Raw genomic sequence first — 19,882 nt, forward strand, 5'->3', positions numbered from 1 at the left:
CAGAATATTGTATTGTAAACTTATAAATACATACTGAAGATGAAACAGAATTATTGTAGGTATTATTTTTTTTTGTTTCCTTATTTTTTTAAGAGTTCTTAATAATTAATTGTATTTATTTTGGGGGGTATCACCAATTAAAAATACTGTAATAGCTTCAGTTGAACAGCAGAGGGACTCAGCCATACATACATATGTTGTAGATGTTAATCTTGATTTTTTATTTCAACTTCAGTTGTACATACTTCTAATAATTTCTGTTAGAACAAAATGGTAATGAGTTACTAGCAGTAATAGTGAAATTAACAAACTGCTTTATTTTACAGGGAAAATATTTATCCCCAAACAGAAACCTGTACAGACTTTTACAGAAGAAAAAGTATCTCTTGATCCAGAACTAGAAGAAGCTTTGACAAGTGCTTCTGATACAGAATTGTGTGACCTCGCAGGTATCTCCTAAAATAAATTAATTTGTGAGTGAGAATAGAGATGGAAAATGCCAACACACACCTGTATTCACTATACAAATGCTGGCTTTGCCTAGCGAAGTGCTCCTGAATATGTAACCATATATTTGGCTTTGTTTTTAACACTATAAATCTGACATAAAGGATTTTGTTTCTTTAAATTCTCTTAATGATCAAATTTTAATGTTAATGGAATTTATTGATTATTGGATTCTTTTTCCCCCTTCTTGCCATCTTTGAAAGTCTTTATAAAAGACTTTATAAAAAACTTTTTTTTTAAATAAAAGTCTTTATAAAAGACTTTGAAAAGCCGGTGCTCAGCTAAAAGCTGTCTCCAAGGTCAACTGGTATCCCATTTTATCAGAAGACCCAGAAATGGGTAACTGGAAATTAGATAAAATAGTCAGTCCTGAGCTATAATCCCACTTTCCTAACTTTTCTGAAGTTAGATGGAACTCCAAACCTCCCTGTGATTTTTCATTACCCATTTCTTATCTGGATCAATGTCTGCCCCCAGCTACCTCCACCCTCACCCATTTTCCTAGATAGAAAAATATGATGCATGGGAAGATCTTAGTACCAAATAATCCCAAGAATTAACAAGAGAAGGACAGTCAGGGTGTGGTACCACACCTGGAGCAGGTATCTTATTCCCTGGGGGGCTGAGGACTAATGAATTTGTAAATAGTACATTCATCAGAATGGAATGGGCCAGTACAGTAGTAACTTCTGCCTCATTTGTACAAAAGGGCAGCAAAAACAAAACCAAATTTATTTCTAGTCCTAAGGGATGTGATTTTAATCTTTAAATATGAGAATTCAACTGTACTTTTTAGTACTCTGCTCTCAGCTGAAGTACAAATGTAAATTAATATAAGAGTCAAGGTTAAGTTGAAAAATCTGTTTTTTATCGCATTCTGTTTGGAGAAACATTGTGAGAAGGGTGATGGGTAGCAGTATATAATTACCATTTTCTCTCTTGGCCACCAGATGGAGCTAAGCACAGGTTTACATTTAGGGTCAAGCTGGCTCCAGCTGAGTCTAAATTCAGAAGTGGGGAGAAAGTGCAAGGGTATTGATAAGAAAGAGATTGTAGGAGATTTTTTTAATCATGTTGTCTCCTTTTTTGGGCTACAAAATGTGTGTTTAATTGAATATGAAAATGTCCAGAGAATATTAAAATTGTTGATAGAAATTTGGGGGTATAAAATAATGTTCTTTTTCTGTATTTATAGCTATTCTTGGGATGCACAATTTGATAACAAATACACAGTTCTGCAACATAGTGGGAAGTAGTAATGGTGTCGACCAAGAACATTTTTCAAGTAAGAACTTACAATGCTTTGTGAATTCTAATTTTTTGTTAATTATGTTTTGTTTCCTTCATGTAATAACTTCAGTATTTGCATGCCAGATGTTACGTATGTGTAGTAGAATCCTGAGCTTCCACTTATATGGTATTGACAATAGAAAATCATTGAAAATAGAATATTAAATATTGTATGCTTAATGTGTCAACAGACATAATAGGAACCACTGTCACCTTACTAAATAATGCTAATGGTAAATGCTATAAAAACCAGTCAAACTTGGCTTTAATTGACATTTTGTTTTCGGTGTTCCTAATTTTTAGGAAATCTACAACAGTGCTGACAAAGAAACTATATTATAAGATCAGATTCAGGAGAAAGCAAAGAATTCTTCAGACCCTAAACCTTTTTGTCTGACTCAATGTTAGAGAGACTAAAGCAAAGCTTTTTTAAAAATTTATGTATAAGACATTTTAAAACTACCAAAATAATGCATATTGTGTAGTAAATTAAAACGTGACTTAAGTGCACAAGAAGTAAATGTCTCTATTCACAGCCATCCTGCCTTCTACTTCCTGCACCACCACCCGCCCTCAGCCATGACTATTAATGATTTGGAATGTATCCTTCCCGACTTCGTGTTATGCTTATATAAACTTATATATGTATACATGTTATAAATAATCTTTTTTTTTTTTTTTTTTTTTACAAAAATGGGATCATACAAGAGGTATTTTTTGTTACTTAAGTTTTCAGTAATAATACTACTGGCTAATTTTTTTTTTTGAATGCTAACCATGGGCCATGTTCTTCTGTGCACAGCTCTTAAATGTAAATTGTTCTCAATTCTCACAACAATTCTATGAAATAAGTATTATCATCTCTAATTTGCCCATGAAGGAGCTGAAGTTTTAGAATGATGAAACTAGCTTTAATATCCCACGATCTCGGTGGTGAGGATTTTAATCTATGCTATATATTGCTTAGCAACATATAACATTTCCTAGTGAGTGCATATAGATTTACCTCATTCAAACATCTTTATAACATTCCATTTTATGAATGTTCTATAATTGGCCATTCTCCTGGTTTGTTTTTTTTTTTTTGCTCTTTATTGCGGAAATGTTCAAGCATACATAATAGAAGAGGAATAACATATCCATTATCCAGCTTCAACTGTTTTTCACATCTTGCCAGCTCTGTTTCATCCACCGACTGCCTCACTCCCATCCGTTCTACTTTGTTCCTGAAATATTTTAAAGCAAATCCTGTTTGTTTATATTACTTCACCCATTTCCATATGTGTCTCTCACAAAGGCTCTTCTTGTAACATAACCACAATGCCATTATCAAACTTAAAGTTTATGAGTAATTCTTTCATGTCATCTGATAACCAGTCCATGTTCAGATTTTCCGTATTCTCTCAAAAATGTCATTGCACAGCTGGTTTGTTCAAATCAGGATCCAGAAGGGTCACACATTGCATTTTTTTGTCTTTTTTTTTTTTTTTTTTTAGTTCTTCTTAATTTCTTAACAGTTGTTAAGATTTTGTCATATAGAACTTTGAATTATGAGATTTTATCATATTAGAACTTTGTCTTGAACGTTGCTAAAAGTAAATAGGATCACCATTTGTGTCAGCTTGTATCAGCAAATATATTTTTGTGATAAAGATATCTTGTAAATACACCAGGAGGCAAGAGGCAGTGAAAATACTCATTTTTGAAGGCTGATACATTGCAAACAAATTAAATGTTGAATTATGTTTGGTACTTATATTCAATAAAATTTTATTTCAGTGCTTTGTGTGTCAGCACATAAATAAGCTTTTAGAAATTTGGAGAAAGAAACTTATAAATTAGTTCTACTGAGTGTGTGTGTGTGTTTGTGCTGTGTGTTTCCAAGTTAGTATGTGCTCTCACTATAATAGTGTCAATCAGTGACATGCTTGCTCTTCCCATTTGTTACTGCAGATGTGGTGAAAGGGGAAAAGATTCTTCCAGTATTCGAGGAGCCCCCAAATCCAACCAACGTTGAAGAAAGTTTAAAGAGGATTAAAGAAAATGATGCTTGTCTTGTTGAAATTAATTTGAATAATATAAAGGTAGGCGTGATAAGCAGGCAGAAAGCTATTTTGAGTTGCTTTGACTCAGTTGAATCTAGGCCGAGAGCTGGGTAGTTTTGATATAGGCTGATCCCTTCTACTTAACGGTAAAGTTTTTACTTCTAGTAATATGCTAACAGAGATTTCTTCAATTTTAGAAGTTAAGGTATAACAGTATTTTCTGATTTACTTTTTAAAGGCTGTCTGTCATATATTAATGGAAATGTAAACTCTGCAGATGTCAGTATATCTCTTGGGCTTCCGACGTACTGCCCTCTTATAAGAGCATTTTAGTCTTCCGTTTTTTCTTTTTAATCAGGTCCCTTGATATATAATGTAGATGTTGTAAAATTCTCCCTGTCTAGTGTGCACTTCTATGAGTTAAAGCAAATGCATACAATTGCACCACCACCACCACTGTCAGATGTAGAACATGTCACACCCCTTTGTCATCATTCCCTGCCACCAACTCCAGCCCCTGACAACCATGGATCTGTTTTCTTTCCATTATCATTTTGCTTTCTCCAGAATTTCGTACAAATGGAGTTGTATAGTGTGTAGCCATTGAGTCTGGTTTCTTCACTTAGCACAATGCTTGTGACAGTCATCCGTGCTGTTGCCTGTCTCAGTGGTTTGCTGTTTTGTGTTGCTGAGCAGTATTTCTTTGGATGTGCCACGGTTTGTGTTTCCATTCACCAGCTGGTAGACTTAAGAGACTTTAGAGTTGCTTCCAGTTTGGGATAATTATAAATAAAACCACTATACACATTCACTTACAGGTTTTTGTGTGAGTATATGTTTTCATTTCTCTTGATTACACACCCAGAAGTGGGCTTTATGGGATCTTACTGGGGTTTTTTAAGTGCAACTCTTGCATGAAGTAAAGAAAGAAGAAATGAGTTAGGAGAGTGTAGGGATAATTAATTACCAAAGAGTAAACGCAGATGATCTCTTAGGTATTATTAGCCATTGTATAATAGCCTTGTTACAGATTCCTCATTTTAAATGTTAATTTATCTGAATTGAAGGCAGAGAGAACATCTGGAAATTACAGGAACCTTGGGAATAAGACCTCTGTGCTCTTTCTGTGGGTGTTCCTTCCTGTGAGTGGAGGCAAGAAAGCCTTGGAAAAAGCTAATGTGCCTAGTTGATCACTAATCTTTTTTTTTAATTTAGTTCTCATGTATCTTGGTCTCTAAATCAATAGTAATGATTGGAAAATAACCAGGCTACAGGAAGTTGAAGTGTTGATACTAAGAGGAAAAACAGATGTCTCCTAAAACTCTTTCTTCAAGTTAATCTCTCTTAACACTTTATAGCTTGTGACTGAGAACAGTATGTCATCTGCCTCAGAAATCACTATAAGTAGATTCCCACATCTTTCTCTCTGTAGAAAAATGGAACCATTTTAAATACTCATAATACAAATAATTAAAAAGAGAATAGTGAGAATTTTCTTTAACCTCGTGCTAGAAAAGCAGTGATGTATGCTTTGCTCTGTGCCAACAGTTTGTGCACATATACTGTACTAGACAAGTCAAAGAAATGAGGTGGCTGAGTTGTTAGTTTTCATTTGTAGGCCAGGGGTTATATGTTACATAATTTCTGAGTACATTTTAAGCGAAAGAGAAAGTAGAGATGTCTTTGATTATTGGACTGAATTTACTGAAAACTAAAAAGTAATAATGTTTCACATTTTTGTCTTTCAAGAATATCCCAATTCCAACCCTAAAAGATTTTGCGAAGGCTTTGGAAACCAACACACATGTGAAATACTTCAGTCTTGCAGCCACCCGAAGCAATGACCCTGTTGCTCTTGTAAGTAAGCTGTGACTAATAATATTGAAATTATGACTGTGTAATACCAGTTGAGCTATTTCAAGTCTTGAAAGATGATGCTGTGAAAGTGCTGCACTCAATATGCCAGCAGATTTGGAAAACTCAGCAGTGGCCACAGGACTGGAAGAGGTCAGTCTTCATTCCAATCCCAAAGAAAGGCAATGCCAAAGAATGCTCAAACTACCGCACAATTGCACTCATCTCACACGCTAGTAAAGTCATGCTCAAAATTCTCCAAGCCAGGCTTCAGCAGTATGTAAACCGTGAACTCCCAGATGTTCAAGCAGGTTTTAGAAAAGGCAGAGGCACCAGAGATCAAATTGCCAACATCCGCTGGATCATGGAGAAAGCAAGAGAGTTTCAGAAAAACATCTATTTCTGCTTCATTGACTATGCCAAAGCCTTTGACTGTGTGGATCACAATAAACTGTGGAACATTCTGAAAGAGATGGGAATCCCAGACCACCTGACCTGCCTCTTGAGAAACCTGTATGCAGGTCAGGAAGCAACAGTTAGAACCGGTCATGGAACAACAGACTGGTTCCAAATAGGAAAAGGTGTACGTCAAGGTTGTATATTGTCACCTTGCTTATTTAACTTATATGCAGAGTACATCATGAGGAACGCTGGGCTGGAAGAAGCACAAGCTGGAATCAAGATTGCTGGGAGAAATATCAATAACCTCAGATATGCAGATGACACCACCCTTATGGCAGAAAGTGAAGAGGAACTCAAAAGCCTCTTGATGAAAGTGAAAGAGGAGAGTGAAAAGGTTGGCTTGAAGCTCAACATTCAGAAAACAAAGATCATGGCATCTGGTCCCATCACTTCATGGGAAATAGATGGAAAAACAGTGGAAACAGTGTCAGACTTTGTTTTTTTGGGCTCCAAAATCACTGCAGATGCTGATTGCAGCCATGAAATTAAAAGACGCTTGCTCCTTGGAAGGAAGGTTATGACCAACCTTGATAGTATATTAAAAAGCAGAGACATTACTTTGCCGACCAAGGTCCGTCTAGTCAAGGCAATGGTTTTTCCCGTGGTCATGTATGGATGTGAGAGTTGGACTGTGAAGAAAGCTGATCGCCGAAGAATCGATGCTTTTGAACTGTGGTGTTGGAGAAGACTCTTGAGAGTCCCTTGTACTGCAAGGAGATCCAACCAGTCCATTCTAAAGGAGATCAATCCTGGATGTTCATTGGAGGGACTGATGCTAAAGCTGAAACTCCAATACTTTGGCCACCTCATGCGACGAGTTGACTCACTGGAAAAGACTCTGATGCTGGGAAAGGTTGGGGGCGGGAGGAGAAGGGGACGACGGAGAATGAGATGGCTGGATGGCATCACCGATTCTGTGGACATGAGTTTGAGTGTACTCCGGGAGTTGGTGATGGACAGGGGGGCCTGGCGTGCTGTGATTCATGGGGTCGCGGAGAGTCGGACACGACTGAGCGACTGAACTGAACTGAACTGAATACCAGGGTATGTTACAAAGGTGATTAAACTGGTTTTATGAAAAGATGTACTTTTTAAAATTCAGCTATACTTCAATAAAAAATAAATTTAAAAATAAATAATTTTAGTGTAGTTTAAAAAATTCTGTGTTCTAAGAGCTACTTACTGTTAGTAACCATGATGTTCAGCAGTCAATAAAAGCAAGTATCAGTTTGAAAAAATTGTTATACTTTCTTTCAATTTCTGATTACTCACTATTAGACAATACGTTATTTACTATCCTTTTATATTTATTTTTTCCATGTATTTCCCTTCTTTGAAAATTTTAAAACATGAATGGAGTCATGCAGTGTAAGCTGTTCTGCAACTAAATTTTTCACTTTAATATATCTTAGAGGTCTTTTCATATCAGCATTTGAAGTTCGACATCATTCTTTTAAACCTGTAGAGGGTTCCATTTATGGATCTACAGTGTTGGGTTTTTATCGATGCTTTTTATGTGTCTGAAGTGATCATGTGGTTTTTGTCCTTTATTCAGTTTATATATATATATTACATTGCTTAATTTTTGTATGTTAGATCAAGTTTGCATTTCTGGGTGGAGTCTCATTTGACCGTGATATAAACCCTTTTCTTCTTGACTTTGAGGTTATCAGTCCATTTCATTCTCCTCCTACCTGCTTGGACATTCTTCCTCTGGTCCCTAAACTGGTTCCTTCTCATCTCCCCAGCGTCTGAACCTCTAAACGGCTCAGAGCTTGGCCCTAGTCCCTGTTCTTTTCTTCGTCTACACTCACTTGCCGGGTGATCTCATTCTGCTTCACTGCTGTATATTATCCATGTATTCCAGTGACTCCCAACATTTTTATCTCCAGTTCATACCTCTCCCCTGAACTCCAAACCCATGTTCAGCTTCTGCTTAACAGCTTTACTTAGATGTCTAACAGATGTCTCAGACCGAAATCCCAAATCAAACTCCTGACTTCCATCCCATACCTGCCTCTCTCACACTCTTCCCTGTCTCACTAAATGGAAACGTCATTCTTTCATTTGCTCAAGTCAAGATAATAATAACGGAGTGACTTCCCTTTTTCACAGCCTTAAATGTATATCCCACTCTGTCTTCAGATATTTCCTTTATATCCAGCCACTTCTCACCATCTTCACCAACACCACCCTGGTCCAAGCCACTGTCTTCTCTCATCTGGATTATTGCAGTGGCCTCCTAACTTAACTGCATGTTTCCATCTTACCCACCCCAAAGCCAGCTCTTCATACAGCATCACAGTTCAGTTCAGTCGCTCAGTCGTGTCCGACTCCTTGCGACCCCATGAATCAATATCACAACTGACTCTTCAAACTTAAATGATTTCATTCCTGTACTCAGAAGCCTCCAGCAGATCCCTGTCTCACTAAGTAAAAATCAGATTCTTTCAGTGGCCTAGTAAGGCCTTAGCTGAGGAGATTCACCTCCTTTCTTGCTGTGTCTTTCATTTTATTCCAGCTGTACAGCCTCCTTGCTCCTGTCTCCCTAAAGATGCTCCACATAGTTTCACTTCATCACCTAAATTATTTGAATCCTTGTTCAGATGTCACCCTCCAGGGGAAGCCTTTCCTGAGCCCTGAATATAAGATAGCGAGCCAGCTCTTCCCCCAACACTCCCCATCTAGCCTGCTTTGCCTTTTTTCCCTCCTCTGTAGCCCTTTTTACCATTTGACATTATGTTCTGCTTTCTTATATATTATCTGGGCCCCCCACTAAAATGTAAGTTCCATGAGGTAGAGACTTGTGTGTTTTACTTCAGAATCTATAGAACAGTGCCTATCAAAAATGGGCCATTGGTAACATTTTAATAAAAGTGGGTATGGATGGATGGATAAGGAATTTACCTCAGGTCCCATGGCCAGTTGTTGCCAATAGGAAGTTCAGGAGTGTAGGTACCTGCCCCAAGGTCTTTATAGTGTGGCTGCCCCTGTTGCCTTCAGCAGCTTTAAGTTTGATCTTACCCCATGTTCTCTGGAGTTTGGCCTTTCTTTTGACCCCTCTGCAGGGCTGTATTAATAAACTCACATTCATATTCTTCCGTTACCCGCCTCCCCAGCCCGTCTCTTTCCCCTCTGCTCACTTACGGGCTTTGTTAATTATTCAGTATAGTGTTTATTAAGCTCTGGGTCAAATGCCTAGCACTGCCACATCCCGTGAGAAATTGTAATGCAAGCCGATGGAAGACACTCTTCTCTGAGGTGGTGAATATTTAGTCAGGCCCTTCTTTTCCATAGTTCTTGTGTTCTAGCAGTTCTAGATATTTGTGTCCTTTCGGTTCTTGCTTTGGAAATTAGTTCATAATTTCCCCTTATTTGGGCTTCACTGTAACCTAGCTGCAGCAGGACCCAAGTAAGAAAACTTGTTCCAAAGAGACATTGATGAAGCTATTCCTACATAGAAACTGAGAGAAAGTCGGAGAAACATGGGAGAAAGAAGCAAGAAGCAGCAGCATGAATGAATAGCAGTAGAGTGTTACCAATAGAGAATTACACATGACAACAAATTTAAAGTTTCTGACCAAGTGCATGTGGAAAGTAGATACATGTGGGATCTGTGAGGTGGCCTGTCAGGCTTAAACAATCTAATAAGAAACATTAAGGCAGCTGTATTGATTTGTCTGTTTCTTCAGGCTTGTTCAGTGTTTATTTACCAGGTGCTGTCAAACTAATCTCCAACTATTTTCTGTAATTTCCAGGCTTTTGCAGATATGCTAAGAGTGAACAAAAATTTGAAGAGCTTAAATATGGAATCCAACTTTATTACAGGAGTTGGGATTCTAGCACTGATTGATGCTTTGAAAGAGAACGAAACCCTGATGGAGCTGAAAATTGACAACCAGGTCGGTGGTCTACAGCAGCAGCTTTGAAGAAGCTGCAGCCCACACTCCATGCAGGGCTTGGGGACTCAGGAGGCAGGCAAAAGAAAGACTTTCCAGGGAGCCCTTAGGAAGGCAAAGGCCTGAAAAGGGATGAGAACTTTTGGGGCATCCAGAATCTCATTGTATAGAAAGGTATACAAGCAGCTCTCCCTGGTTGGTCTGTAGAGGATTGAGATGGCTAGTGGTTTTGAACTAGAAGGATTCTTAAAGGTGACCAGTCCAGCCTCAAAGTATAACCTTTTTGTGGCTATAACATGTCAGTCCCAGACATGAGGTGAACAGAATAATTCATGAAAAACAGAAAACTCCGGTATCCAGGGTACCCTGAGGGCACAGCTCCTGTCCAGCCATACTGGGTGCTGACCCCCTAAGATATTGCTGGATCACCCAGAGCCATATGCACTTTTCTTTAGAGAAGTAGAGAAACACATGTTAGAAATGTTTCCATCCAGAGTGTAGTTAACTAAAAATAAAACAACATACACATTTGACTGAAATACTTCAGTTTATTTTATTTGAAAAGTGACTTCAGTTATTTTTCAAAATATGTGGTAAATGACTCCCTCAATTCTTCAACATAAATAAATTTTGTAGATTATGAAGACAGAATTATATCTTCAAATTTAACCAGAATGCTATTTAATCAATGTTTCTAATCTTTTATTGAGATTTAATTCACATACCATATAATTTACTTGTTTAAAGTATACAATGAAATGGTTTTTAGTACATTCATAGAGTTGTATAACCATCACCACTGCCTAACTCCAGAACACTTCCATCACCCCAAAAAGAGATTCAAACCCACTAGCAGTCAATTCCTATTCACCTCTCCCTCCAGCCTCTGGTAGCCACTGATCTACTTTCTGTCTCTATGCATTTGCCTATTTTGGACAGTTATGTAAGTGGAGTTATGTAATACGCAGTGGCCTTCTTTCACTTAGCAAAATGTTCTGGAGGTTTATTCATGTGGTAGTATGTTATCAGTATCTATTCTTTTTTATGGTTGAAGAATCTATTATACTTGGATAGTTTCCACTTTTTGGATTGTAGAAATATGTTACTATGAACATTCAGATGCAAATTCTTATGAATATGTTTTCATTTCTCATGGGTATATACCTAGGAGTATAATTGCTAGGTTACATGGTAACCCTGCACTTAACTTTTTGAGGAATAGCCAATTTGTTTTTCGTAATAGCTGCACCATTTTACATTCTTGCCAGCCTGCCTGAGGCTCTGAATTTTTCCATATATCTTGCCAATACTTATTATTGTCCATCTTTTTGATTATAATCATCCTAGTGAGTATGAAGTGGTATCGCATTATAATAATCCACATTTTTTTGATGTCTATATGATCATACACTAAACTTATTTTTTTTTCTCTTATATGTTGTAAGAATTGGGAAAATATTTTTAAAGAATCAGCATGTACATGAATGCCTTAGACTTGACTTATATTTTGAACTAGCTTATTAATACTATTCTTTATTTCTGATTATTCCAGAGGCAACAGCTGGGGACAGCTGTAGAATTGGAAATGGCCAACATGCTTGAGGAAAATACCAATATCCTTAAATTTGGATATCAGTTTACTCAGCAAGGACCCCGAACCAGGGCAGCTAATGCAATAACAAAAAACAATGACTTAGGTAAGACATACTTAGTATGAAATCAAAATTCTGAACAAGTTAAGCTAATGTATTGGAGGAACTTTGTTTTTAGTAAGTTTTTAAACAGGAATATTACTTGGCCTTTGTTTCTGAAATTTGCAGTTCTGTTAATACTGACTGAATTAGAGTTCAGTTTAAGTGAAGTTGTAGTGATTATTAGGTTAGTGGGTGAGAACCTACTTCGTAGCTTTTAGTGAAATATGAAATAGTTTTCCACAACAGATATTTTGTTCTCAGTTATAAGTTAGCTCTTGGAGCTATTAAAACAAAGATTTCAACATTATAGGAAAATTTTGCCCTTTTGATCAAATCAGAAAGTTTCACCCTTTTAGAAATTCAGTTTCATGCGGTGATATATAAAATGGTTGTAGTTTTTGAATTTTAAGTTTGGTGTTTCTTATTGAAGGGGCTTCCGTGGTAGCTCAGACCATCTGCTACAAGATGGGAGACCCAGGTTCGATCCCTGGGTTGGGAAGATCCCCTGGAGAAGGGAATGGCAACCCACTCCAGTATTATTTCCTGGAGAATTCCATGAACAGAGGCCCATGGAGTCGCAAAGAATCAGACACGACTAAACGACTAACACTTCTCATTGAAATATATTTTTAAATGCATGCAGATAATTAAAATACTTTCTTTTTTAAATTTTATTTATTTATTTTAGTTGGAGGCTAATTACTTTACAGTATTGTATTGGTTTTTGCCATACATTCACATGAATCAGCCATGGGTGTACATGTGTCCCCCATCCTGAACCCCCCTCCCACCTCCCTCCCCATCCCATCCCTCAGTGTCCCAGTGCACCAGCCCTGAGCACCCTGTCTCATGCATAGAACCTGACTGGCAGTCTATTTAAAGGGAGTCACATTCCACTGTGATGCAGTTCTTTTAGGCTTCAGCCATATTTGCTGTTTGCATTTTTAAAGATTTCTGGAGCAGAAAAACCTTTAATCCAGATCACCGTGAAAAATATTAGTTCAGACTTTCTGTTCTTTGATGACTGTAGTTTCTCATAGCAGATTTTAGCCTCTTTTTTTTTTTAAGGGAAATTTGCTGTGTGTTGTTTATTTTAGATGCAGTTTGGAAAGTATGCTGATTATTTAGTATTTCTTCATTAGTTAGCTTCTGTTTTTTACACTTCAGGAATTTAAATTTTGCCTTTTACGGCAGTGTTTCTCAGGTCTAACTGAACTTCACAGTTAGAAAACTTTAAGAACATATACCTTATTGGCTCTAAAAAGTTTTTTACTTACTAGGTTATACTTCATTCTAATAATCTATTGTCTAAGACTTTAAACTTTTGAAGTTTGAGGGCCATGTGTATCTTTTGAATCCACAGCTTTATTTAAAACCACGTCTGACAGTAGTAGGTACTTAATAAAGATTTATTAAGTGAAAAAGTGGTAGAATTTGAATCCTGCTCAAAGTTGAATTTTCTCGTAACTAAGCAGCTTTCCTGGGACACTTTCCCAGAATGGGAGAGAGCAGAAAGGAAGAATGGAGAGAGTATCTCCGTTCGTCCTCTCCTCTGAAACCACCTTAGCTTTCCTGGGATCCCACCAGCATCCTTGTAGCCTTAGCCATCTGTCACCTATGTCCCTTCTAGAAAAGGTACCATCAGCATCTGGCAGGAGCAGCAGAGCAAGGGCCTGTACATATAAACCCTGCACGTGGAAGGGGTGCCAGCCTCTCAAGGCTCAGCAGTTGTGCTCTTCTGCATGCATATTGTGGCAGGTGCTTTGTCCATATCTCTCTCAGAAAGGCAGGCCTGATATCAGAGCAAGAAAGACTTTTGGCAAATGGAAGATGCAGGGAACAGATGAAAATAATTTCCTGGGCTGCCTTCTGTCAACACTGAGAAGTTAAGGAGTTGTGCATAGGCGTGTGTAAGAGGATGAAGAGGCCATGTGGTCGGACACAGAGCTGAGGGCAAACGGCTTTGTGCTGGTAGCTCTCTAGGCAAACCGCCTGCCCTCCCCACGCTGTTTCATTCTGGTCCAAACCAGAGCTTCAGGCACGGGTCTCAAGCATGAAATGAGAATAAGGACATTCCTGAAGTGAGGAATTGCATGGACAGAAACTCAGATTTGGGACTAAGCAAGTTATTTGTATGCTGAAGACAGCCTGAAGATTTTGAGAATTGACTCTCATAACAGGATGTAGCATCCAGAATAAACTTTGCACAAGTACTTGCTATTTGAAGCTAAGAGAATGAAAATAAAATGCTCCCAGCAGATTAAGAGGGAATACTGATAGGAGGCACTAAAGTTACATGGTCAGGAACTTAGATTTCTTTGGAATTAATGTGGAGGTATTTTGAGAGCCATTTTAGGGCACTCAATGAGTGCATGATTAAAATGATACTTCAAAAACACGATTCTTACTACTCTTCTAGAGATGGAGAAGAAATGAGATCAGTTAGGGTTTACTGGCAATTGACTAATCATGAAGTATGGAGAACTTATGTTAGTGGAATAGGTTTTGGAAAGAAATTGCTAAAGAATTGTGAATAGGGCCAAATTTATTAGTCTTTCATCCATAGGCTGAACTGAGGAATTGCTGAGCTAACACGTGGGCACCAGTGAGGAACAGGGGTCAGAAGTGGCTCTCTGCCTGTCTTCCTCTGCTGTCCTGTGCTCACAGCAACAGCAACCTACCTTCCGTCCACCCTCAGCTGGTTTTACTTTTTACCCTGCGCTTTGATTTCTGCCTGTAGATCAAGATGGCAAGCCTAAAGACTGTTTTCTTACAAGCATTCTAGTATGTGGTAACTGGACAGAGATATCAGAGTACAAGACTTAACAACTTGTACAGCATCTCTGGGGCATATAATTTTCCTTCACCATGCAAATGGGGCTGTATCCTAGCTTTAGTGTCCCAATTTTGATAATGTCTCCCTCTCTTATTGTTTTCTTAGTCTCAGCTTTTCACTGAAATAATCCTACCTACTCGCCATCTCTCCAGCTAAGAAGTATCACGGCTATAACAGCAAAGAGGTTATATGGTGAATGTGCAACATTCGATTGAACTCTGTCTTATGTTCCTGTCTTGACACACACTAACTACATAATCAGTTTTCTATACTTTGTTCTATCTGTCCTATCGATCTTGTTTTTAATGTGCATTTTTAAAATAACATGCATTTTAACATCTGAAATGGTCTGCCAATAACATCCAAACTCTACTGCAATTTTCTTGGAAATGTTCTACTTTAAAGAATGATATGATTTGCCTTTCAGATATATCCATGTGGTTCAGATATCTATATACATGAAGCAAGTTTATATTTACAGACTCAGTTCTCCATGTGATTTCTTCCCCTAATATTTCAGTAAACTTGTTCTTCATTAACATGAGCTAAAATTAGAGTTGAGGTACACACAGTTAAGTATATAAATGTTCATGGGAACCTGAAACTGCAGCCCTCCTGGTTTTTATTTTCTAGCCAGCACCCAGCCAATAGCTGGACAGGTTTTTATGCACATCACTTGATTGTTCAGTATCATCTCTTAAAGGCCAGTGAACAGAAGCCAGCAGTCAGAATGACATGAGAGCAAGACCCGTAGCCTGGCCAGGAGGCCTGTGCACTTCATTCCTCTGTTAAAACAGCCAGTTCAGGCTGAACAAAGGCAGGTGCCTTCCTGCTTGCTTCCACAGAAGAGAGTATAGAAATTAACAAACCAACCATGTAACTTAAACAGAGGAACTTAACTTACTGGTAAGAGTATCAAAACCAATTATATGTACATGCAGATCCTCTAACTTTATAAAGGCTAAGTTGACTTTCTTCACCCCAATCAGGACCATTCCTCGACCCCACTGAATGCTTTCTATATTAACACAATACTAAGCAGCCTTGGGACTTCCCTGGTGGCTCAGAGGGTAAAGCATCTGCCTGCAGTGCAGGAGACCTGGGTTCGATCCCTGAGTCGGGAGAAGGAAATGGCAACCCACTCTGGTACTCTTGCCTGGAAAATCCCATGGATGGAGAAGCCTGGTGGGCTACAGTCCGTGGGGTCGCAAAGAGTCGGACGTGACTTTCAAGCAGCCTTGAATTGCACAGCCATGAGGTTCAGGTGTCACTATTCTCCTGTTACAGAGGATGAGTTGAGGCTCAGAGAGGTTGCCTTGCTTGCCAAAGAGCACACTACAATAAGCAGCAGGTTCCCATTCTGTTGCTGATTTGATGGAATCAGCAATAGGAGCTGGCCCAATGCTGAGGAGCCCTGAGCTGCCGTCTCTCAGCAAATGTTCTCTGGTGGCTGACAGGTGAGAGAGAAAGTAGCAAGATCCTGACTGAAAACTTCACCCTGCTGCCAACAAGCACAGCCTCACAGTTCAGGGTCTCCAGCCCGTGCCTAGGCTGGGCATCCTCAAATGTGCACCTCTGTTTACTCTGCTAACTGTGGGTCAACCACTTTGACTTTCCGAGTTGATGGTAGCCAGAGGTGACATCACCATATTACTAGGGTCTAAGATCTTCATTACTTTGCATTTGTTGTATTCTCAGAGCCCCAAACTGGCTCATTTTGTAGGAGATAAGAGAAGGAAAATTTGGAGAGCAGTAGTAGCAAGTCACTTACCTTTGAAACTTTCAAAAGTATTTTTGGTATGTTCTTTCACAAACTAAGGAAATAACCAGAAGGGCTTGCAAATTACCTTTAATACTTTCTAATCCCAGCTGCCTGTGTGTTATTTCAAAATTTAACATGGTAAGTTACCATTTTTAATGAAGGTATAAATTTTTTTAATACACGGATGAGACAGGCACAGTGAGTTGAAGGTGACTGCTGACCATTCTACTGTAGATTTCTGATGTTGCTATTGTATAAGCACAGGGGAGCTTAGCTCCTCAGTTCTCAGCAGGTAAGTGAACAGAGTAAAGGATACTAGTTTTTTAATGGCTGTGTGAACTGCAAATGGACAATCCATTTTTTTACAACTCTTAACTGGATTGCACAGAAACTTGTTTGTCACAAGCAAATCAACATTGTACGAACTAACAGGGATTTCTAATGTTCTTTATTTTTCTCATAGTTCGCAAGAGACGAGTTGAAGGAGACCACCAGTAAGTCTGCCAACCTGTCATATTTGGAAGACATTGAAAGGTCACCGAGGGTTCTTGTGATACCAGATGTAAAATTTTCCTGGGTAGAAGGGAAAAGACTGGAAATCTTTTTTTTTTTTTTAATTACATGTATCTTTTTTCTAGTTTAAGGTTGTTACCAGTTTCAAACTGTAAAATCAATCGTAGGTGATATTTTATATACTAAAGCATTATTTCTGCTAAAATTGATTTTAATTTAGCCTAAATGTTTTGTGATGAGTTGGGTTAAAAAAAATACAGTTGTAAAAAAGTTTAGGAAGTCATTTATATAGAATAATATGAGCATTTTAAGGACCAATAATTTTTTAAGTCAAAAAGGGACATTGCTGATGTCAGAACTGCTGTCGTACTTCTTAGGTACAAGGCACTTCAAAGCTTTCCTCATTCCATGGCATGGAGACTTTTCCATGTTTTCTAGAACACACATACTTTTTTCTTGAAAAAGCAAAATGCCAACATCTTAAAATAGATGACTTAAAACTTGGTCACCGGTCTTAAGAGTCAAAGCAGATTTCCAGGCGAGAGGAAGCGGTCTCCTGTGCCTCCCCCACACTGCGCCTGTCTGAGGTGTCTCAGCACCTACACTGTTTTTAAACAAACTCATCAGCTTGGCTAGGTTACACACTTTGTTTAAAAAGTAGTTATGTCTAAATTCATTACAGGATTTCATTTTAATAATGTGGGCATTATTAAATTTTTGTGAAGGTTCATAGTAAAAAAAAATAATGAGTAGGAAAGCTATTTTCTTCCCTGTAAAAGGCATACAGCTAACTCTGTTATTTAGGGGAAAAAAAAAAAAGAGTTGTTGTTAAACAAATGAAATCAATGAAATCAGACTTATTAAATGCTGGAGATTAAGTCTCAGGAGCATGCAGAACGGTCCTTTAAATTGATGGCTACTGTAAAGTTAATTAGAAGCTGACCTGCGTGTAAATTGAGTTTACACAGGATAGTGAGATGTTCCTATATGCAGTGCAGAGTTGTCTAGATGGTATACAATCACCCCTTACTACAGATTTTCCAACCAATAAGGAAAATGACTGTTCTTGATAGATCTAATTTTTATTAACTGTTTCCTTTCATCTTGAACTTTTTGGTCCATATTGTATAAGTAGTTTTTCATAACAAGATGTCTTCCTGTCACTCAAAGTATTAAAGTGAGTGGTTGAACAGTGTAGTGTGGTGGGCAGGCCACTCCAGATCAAGTAGTGTGATAGAAAATGTGGACCTGTATTCATGCCAGGTTCCAGGGCAGTCCCGGGAGCAGGAGGTGGCAGAGGCCATACAGCTACAGAGGACAGGGCACAAAGGAATCTGAACAATTCAGGCCTGGCTGTGTCACTTACAGGGAGATTTTTCTAAAGGGAGGAATCTCTTTCCAGAATAGGGGAGAAATGTGTTCTTAATTTTTTTTTTAAACTTCTTGAAACCAAATTATAAAATGTCTGCTCCTTTGTCTTGGACTAGTCAGTTTGTCTTGAGCTAGATGGCTCCCTATATGCTATAGGTATAAGCCTTCTGCACAGGTGAAAGCTTTCCTCATAAGGACTGAGTGTGAGTTTCTTTGGAATCAGTATCCAGTGTTTGAAAGAGGCCAAAGATTGATTCTGCACTGTTCCACTATTCCCTTTTGGTTATAGGGTGCTGGAGATTTTTTTTTTTTTTTCAAGTTAGCAAGTCAGGCTCACTTTCACTGGCTCTTTCCCTCTCTCCTTTTTCATAAATGACTTTGGGAATGTACTTGACTTTTAGAGACTGCACAGTTCCAACAGAGGGGGGAGTTGGCATGAACAAGAGTACAGAACTGCCAGTACACTTTTAGCAAGGCTTCCTTTTCTGCCCTGTCCTGTAAGTCAATGAATTGATAAGTATGTTACCCTGGCTTTGCAAAAGTCTTTTTTTTTTTTTAAATATAGGTAGGTAGGGCCCCACCTAGAATTCTGTATTATACTTATGGGTAATATCTTTTCATTTATTATTTATCAAAGTATGAAGAAGTTGAGTGTTTTGCTTTACCATTCCAGTTCTGAGCTACAACAGTTCATTTTATAATGGAAGAAAAGATTTGTTAATAAATAACTAAAGGTGAACATTCATCTATCTGAATACAGAAAATCTTTCACAAATTGTAACAGAAGGGAGAAAACGGATATTTACTTTGATCTTTAAAAATCTGGCACACCCCCCCCCCAAAAAAATCTGGCACCTCTTATCCTTTTAGTAACTTTCAATATTTCTATATTGCGCTAAAATTTTATAATAGAATTGTGAAATAGTCTTGATTTTTAAACCAAAGATCTTCTAAGACATTTAAGTTTTTGTAGTGTAACCAGTATAGACTTATCTCGTTATCCAAGCAAAGACTGTTCTTTGCATTTTTAAATTGCTGTTTTTTAAAAAGCTTTTAATTTCACATTTTATAAAATTTTATATTCATATCTGTCAGAAGTTCTGGTTTTTCCAGTTTGTCTACATGAAATTATATGTATTAAAATCAATATTAATGATATTATTAAAATGGATTTTGGTGCTATATACTTGTAGCTAAAGCCTAGTAGAAGTCTAAAGAATGGGTGGAATACATTCTCTAAGGGTGCCTGTCATTTAAAAGACCAAATAAACATTTTGTGTTTAAAAAAATTAGACTGTTATAAATTCTAAGGAGAATTACCTTGATTGTTAAACTGCAGATTTGAATGAAATAACCCACATACTTGCTTTGTGCAGTAGGTACTCCCTCAAAAAGTTAACAGGTATAGAGCTTTGTAAATTCTTTTTTCCATTGACAGTATCTGATGTTTTTTCATTTAAAAAGGGGAATCCATGGTATAAAGAAAATTATAAAAGAAAACATGTTTTGATAAAAAGTTATGTTCTGTTGTACTTTATTTTAACCCTTGCTACCATTAAAATAAGATTAAACAATTCATGAGGTTTCATAAAATTGTAAAATTTTGGCTCTGTTGTCCTAGAACTTCTAACTTTTTCCTTATAAAATCA

At 37.7% G+C, this 19,882-nt stretch overlaps 1 protein-coding gene across 5 annotated transcripts in view; it reads left to right on the forward strand.

Moving 5' to 3' along the window:
• The window catches only part of TMOD3 (tropomodulin 3), a 96,556-nt gene that overhangs the window by 70,561 nt on the left and 6,113 nt on the right, over window positions 1-19,882 (forward strand). For 3 of the 5 annotated variants that reach the window (XM_088839608.1, XM_055437377.2, XM_055437378.2), the window contains exons 4-10: window positions 327-449; window positions 1,703-1,792; window positions 3,751-3,881; window positions 5,592-5,699; window positions 9,917-10,060; window positions 11,610-11,754; window positions 16,813-16,843. In XM_088839608.1, the coding sequence (XP_088695734.1) occupies window positions 327-449; window positions 1,703-1,792; window positions 3,751-3,881; window positions 5,592-5,699; window positions 9,917-10,060; window positions 11,610-11,754; window positions 16,813-16,843 (772 nt within the window). Of the gene's footprint in view, window positions 1-324; window positions 450-1,702; window positions 1,793-3,750; window positions 3,882-5,591; window positions 5,700-9,916; window positions 10,061-11,609; window positions 11,755-16,812; window positions 19,812-19,882 lie in introns of those variants that run through there. The other 2 variants (XM_088839610.1, XM_088839609.1) reach the window with 2 other exon arrangements.

The sequence above is a fragment of the Moschus berezovskii genome, chromosome 9 (genome assembly GCF_049115385.1).
Source record: "Moschus berezovskii isolate FMDL1 chromosome 9, NW_MosBer_1.0, whole genome shotgun sequence".
Taxonomy (NCBI): domain Eukaryota; kingdom Metazoa; phylum Chordata; class Mammalia; order Artiodactyla; family Moschidae; genus Moschus; species Moschus berezovskii.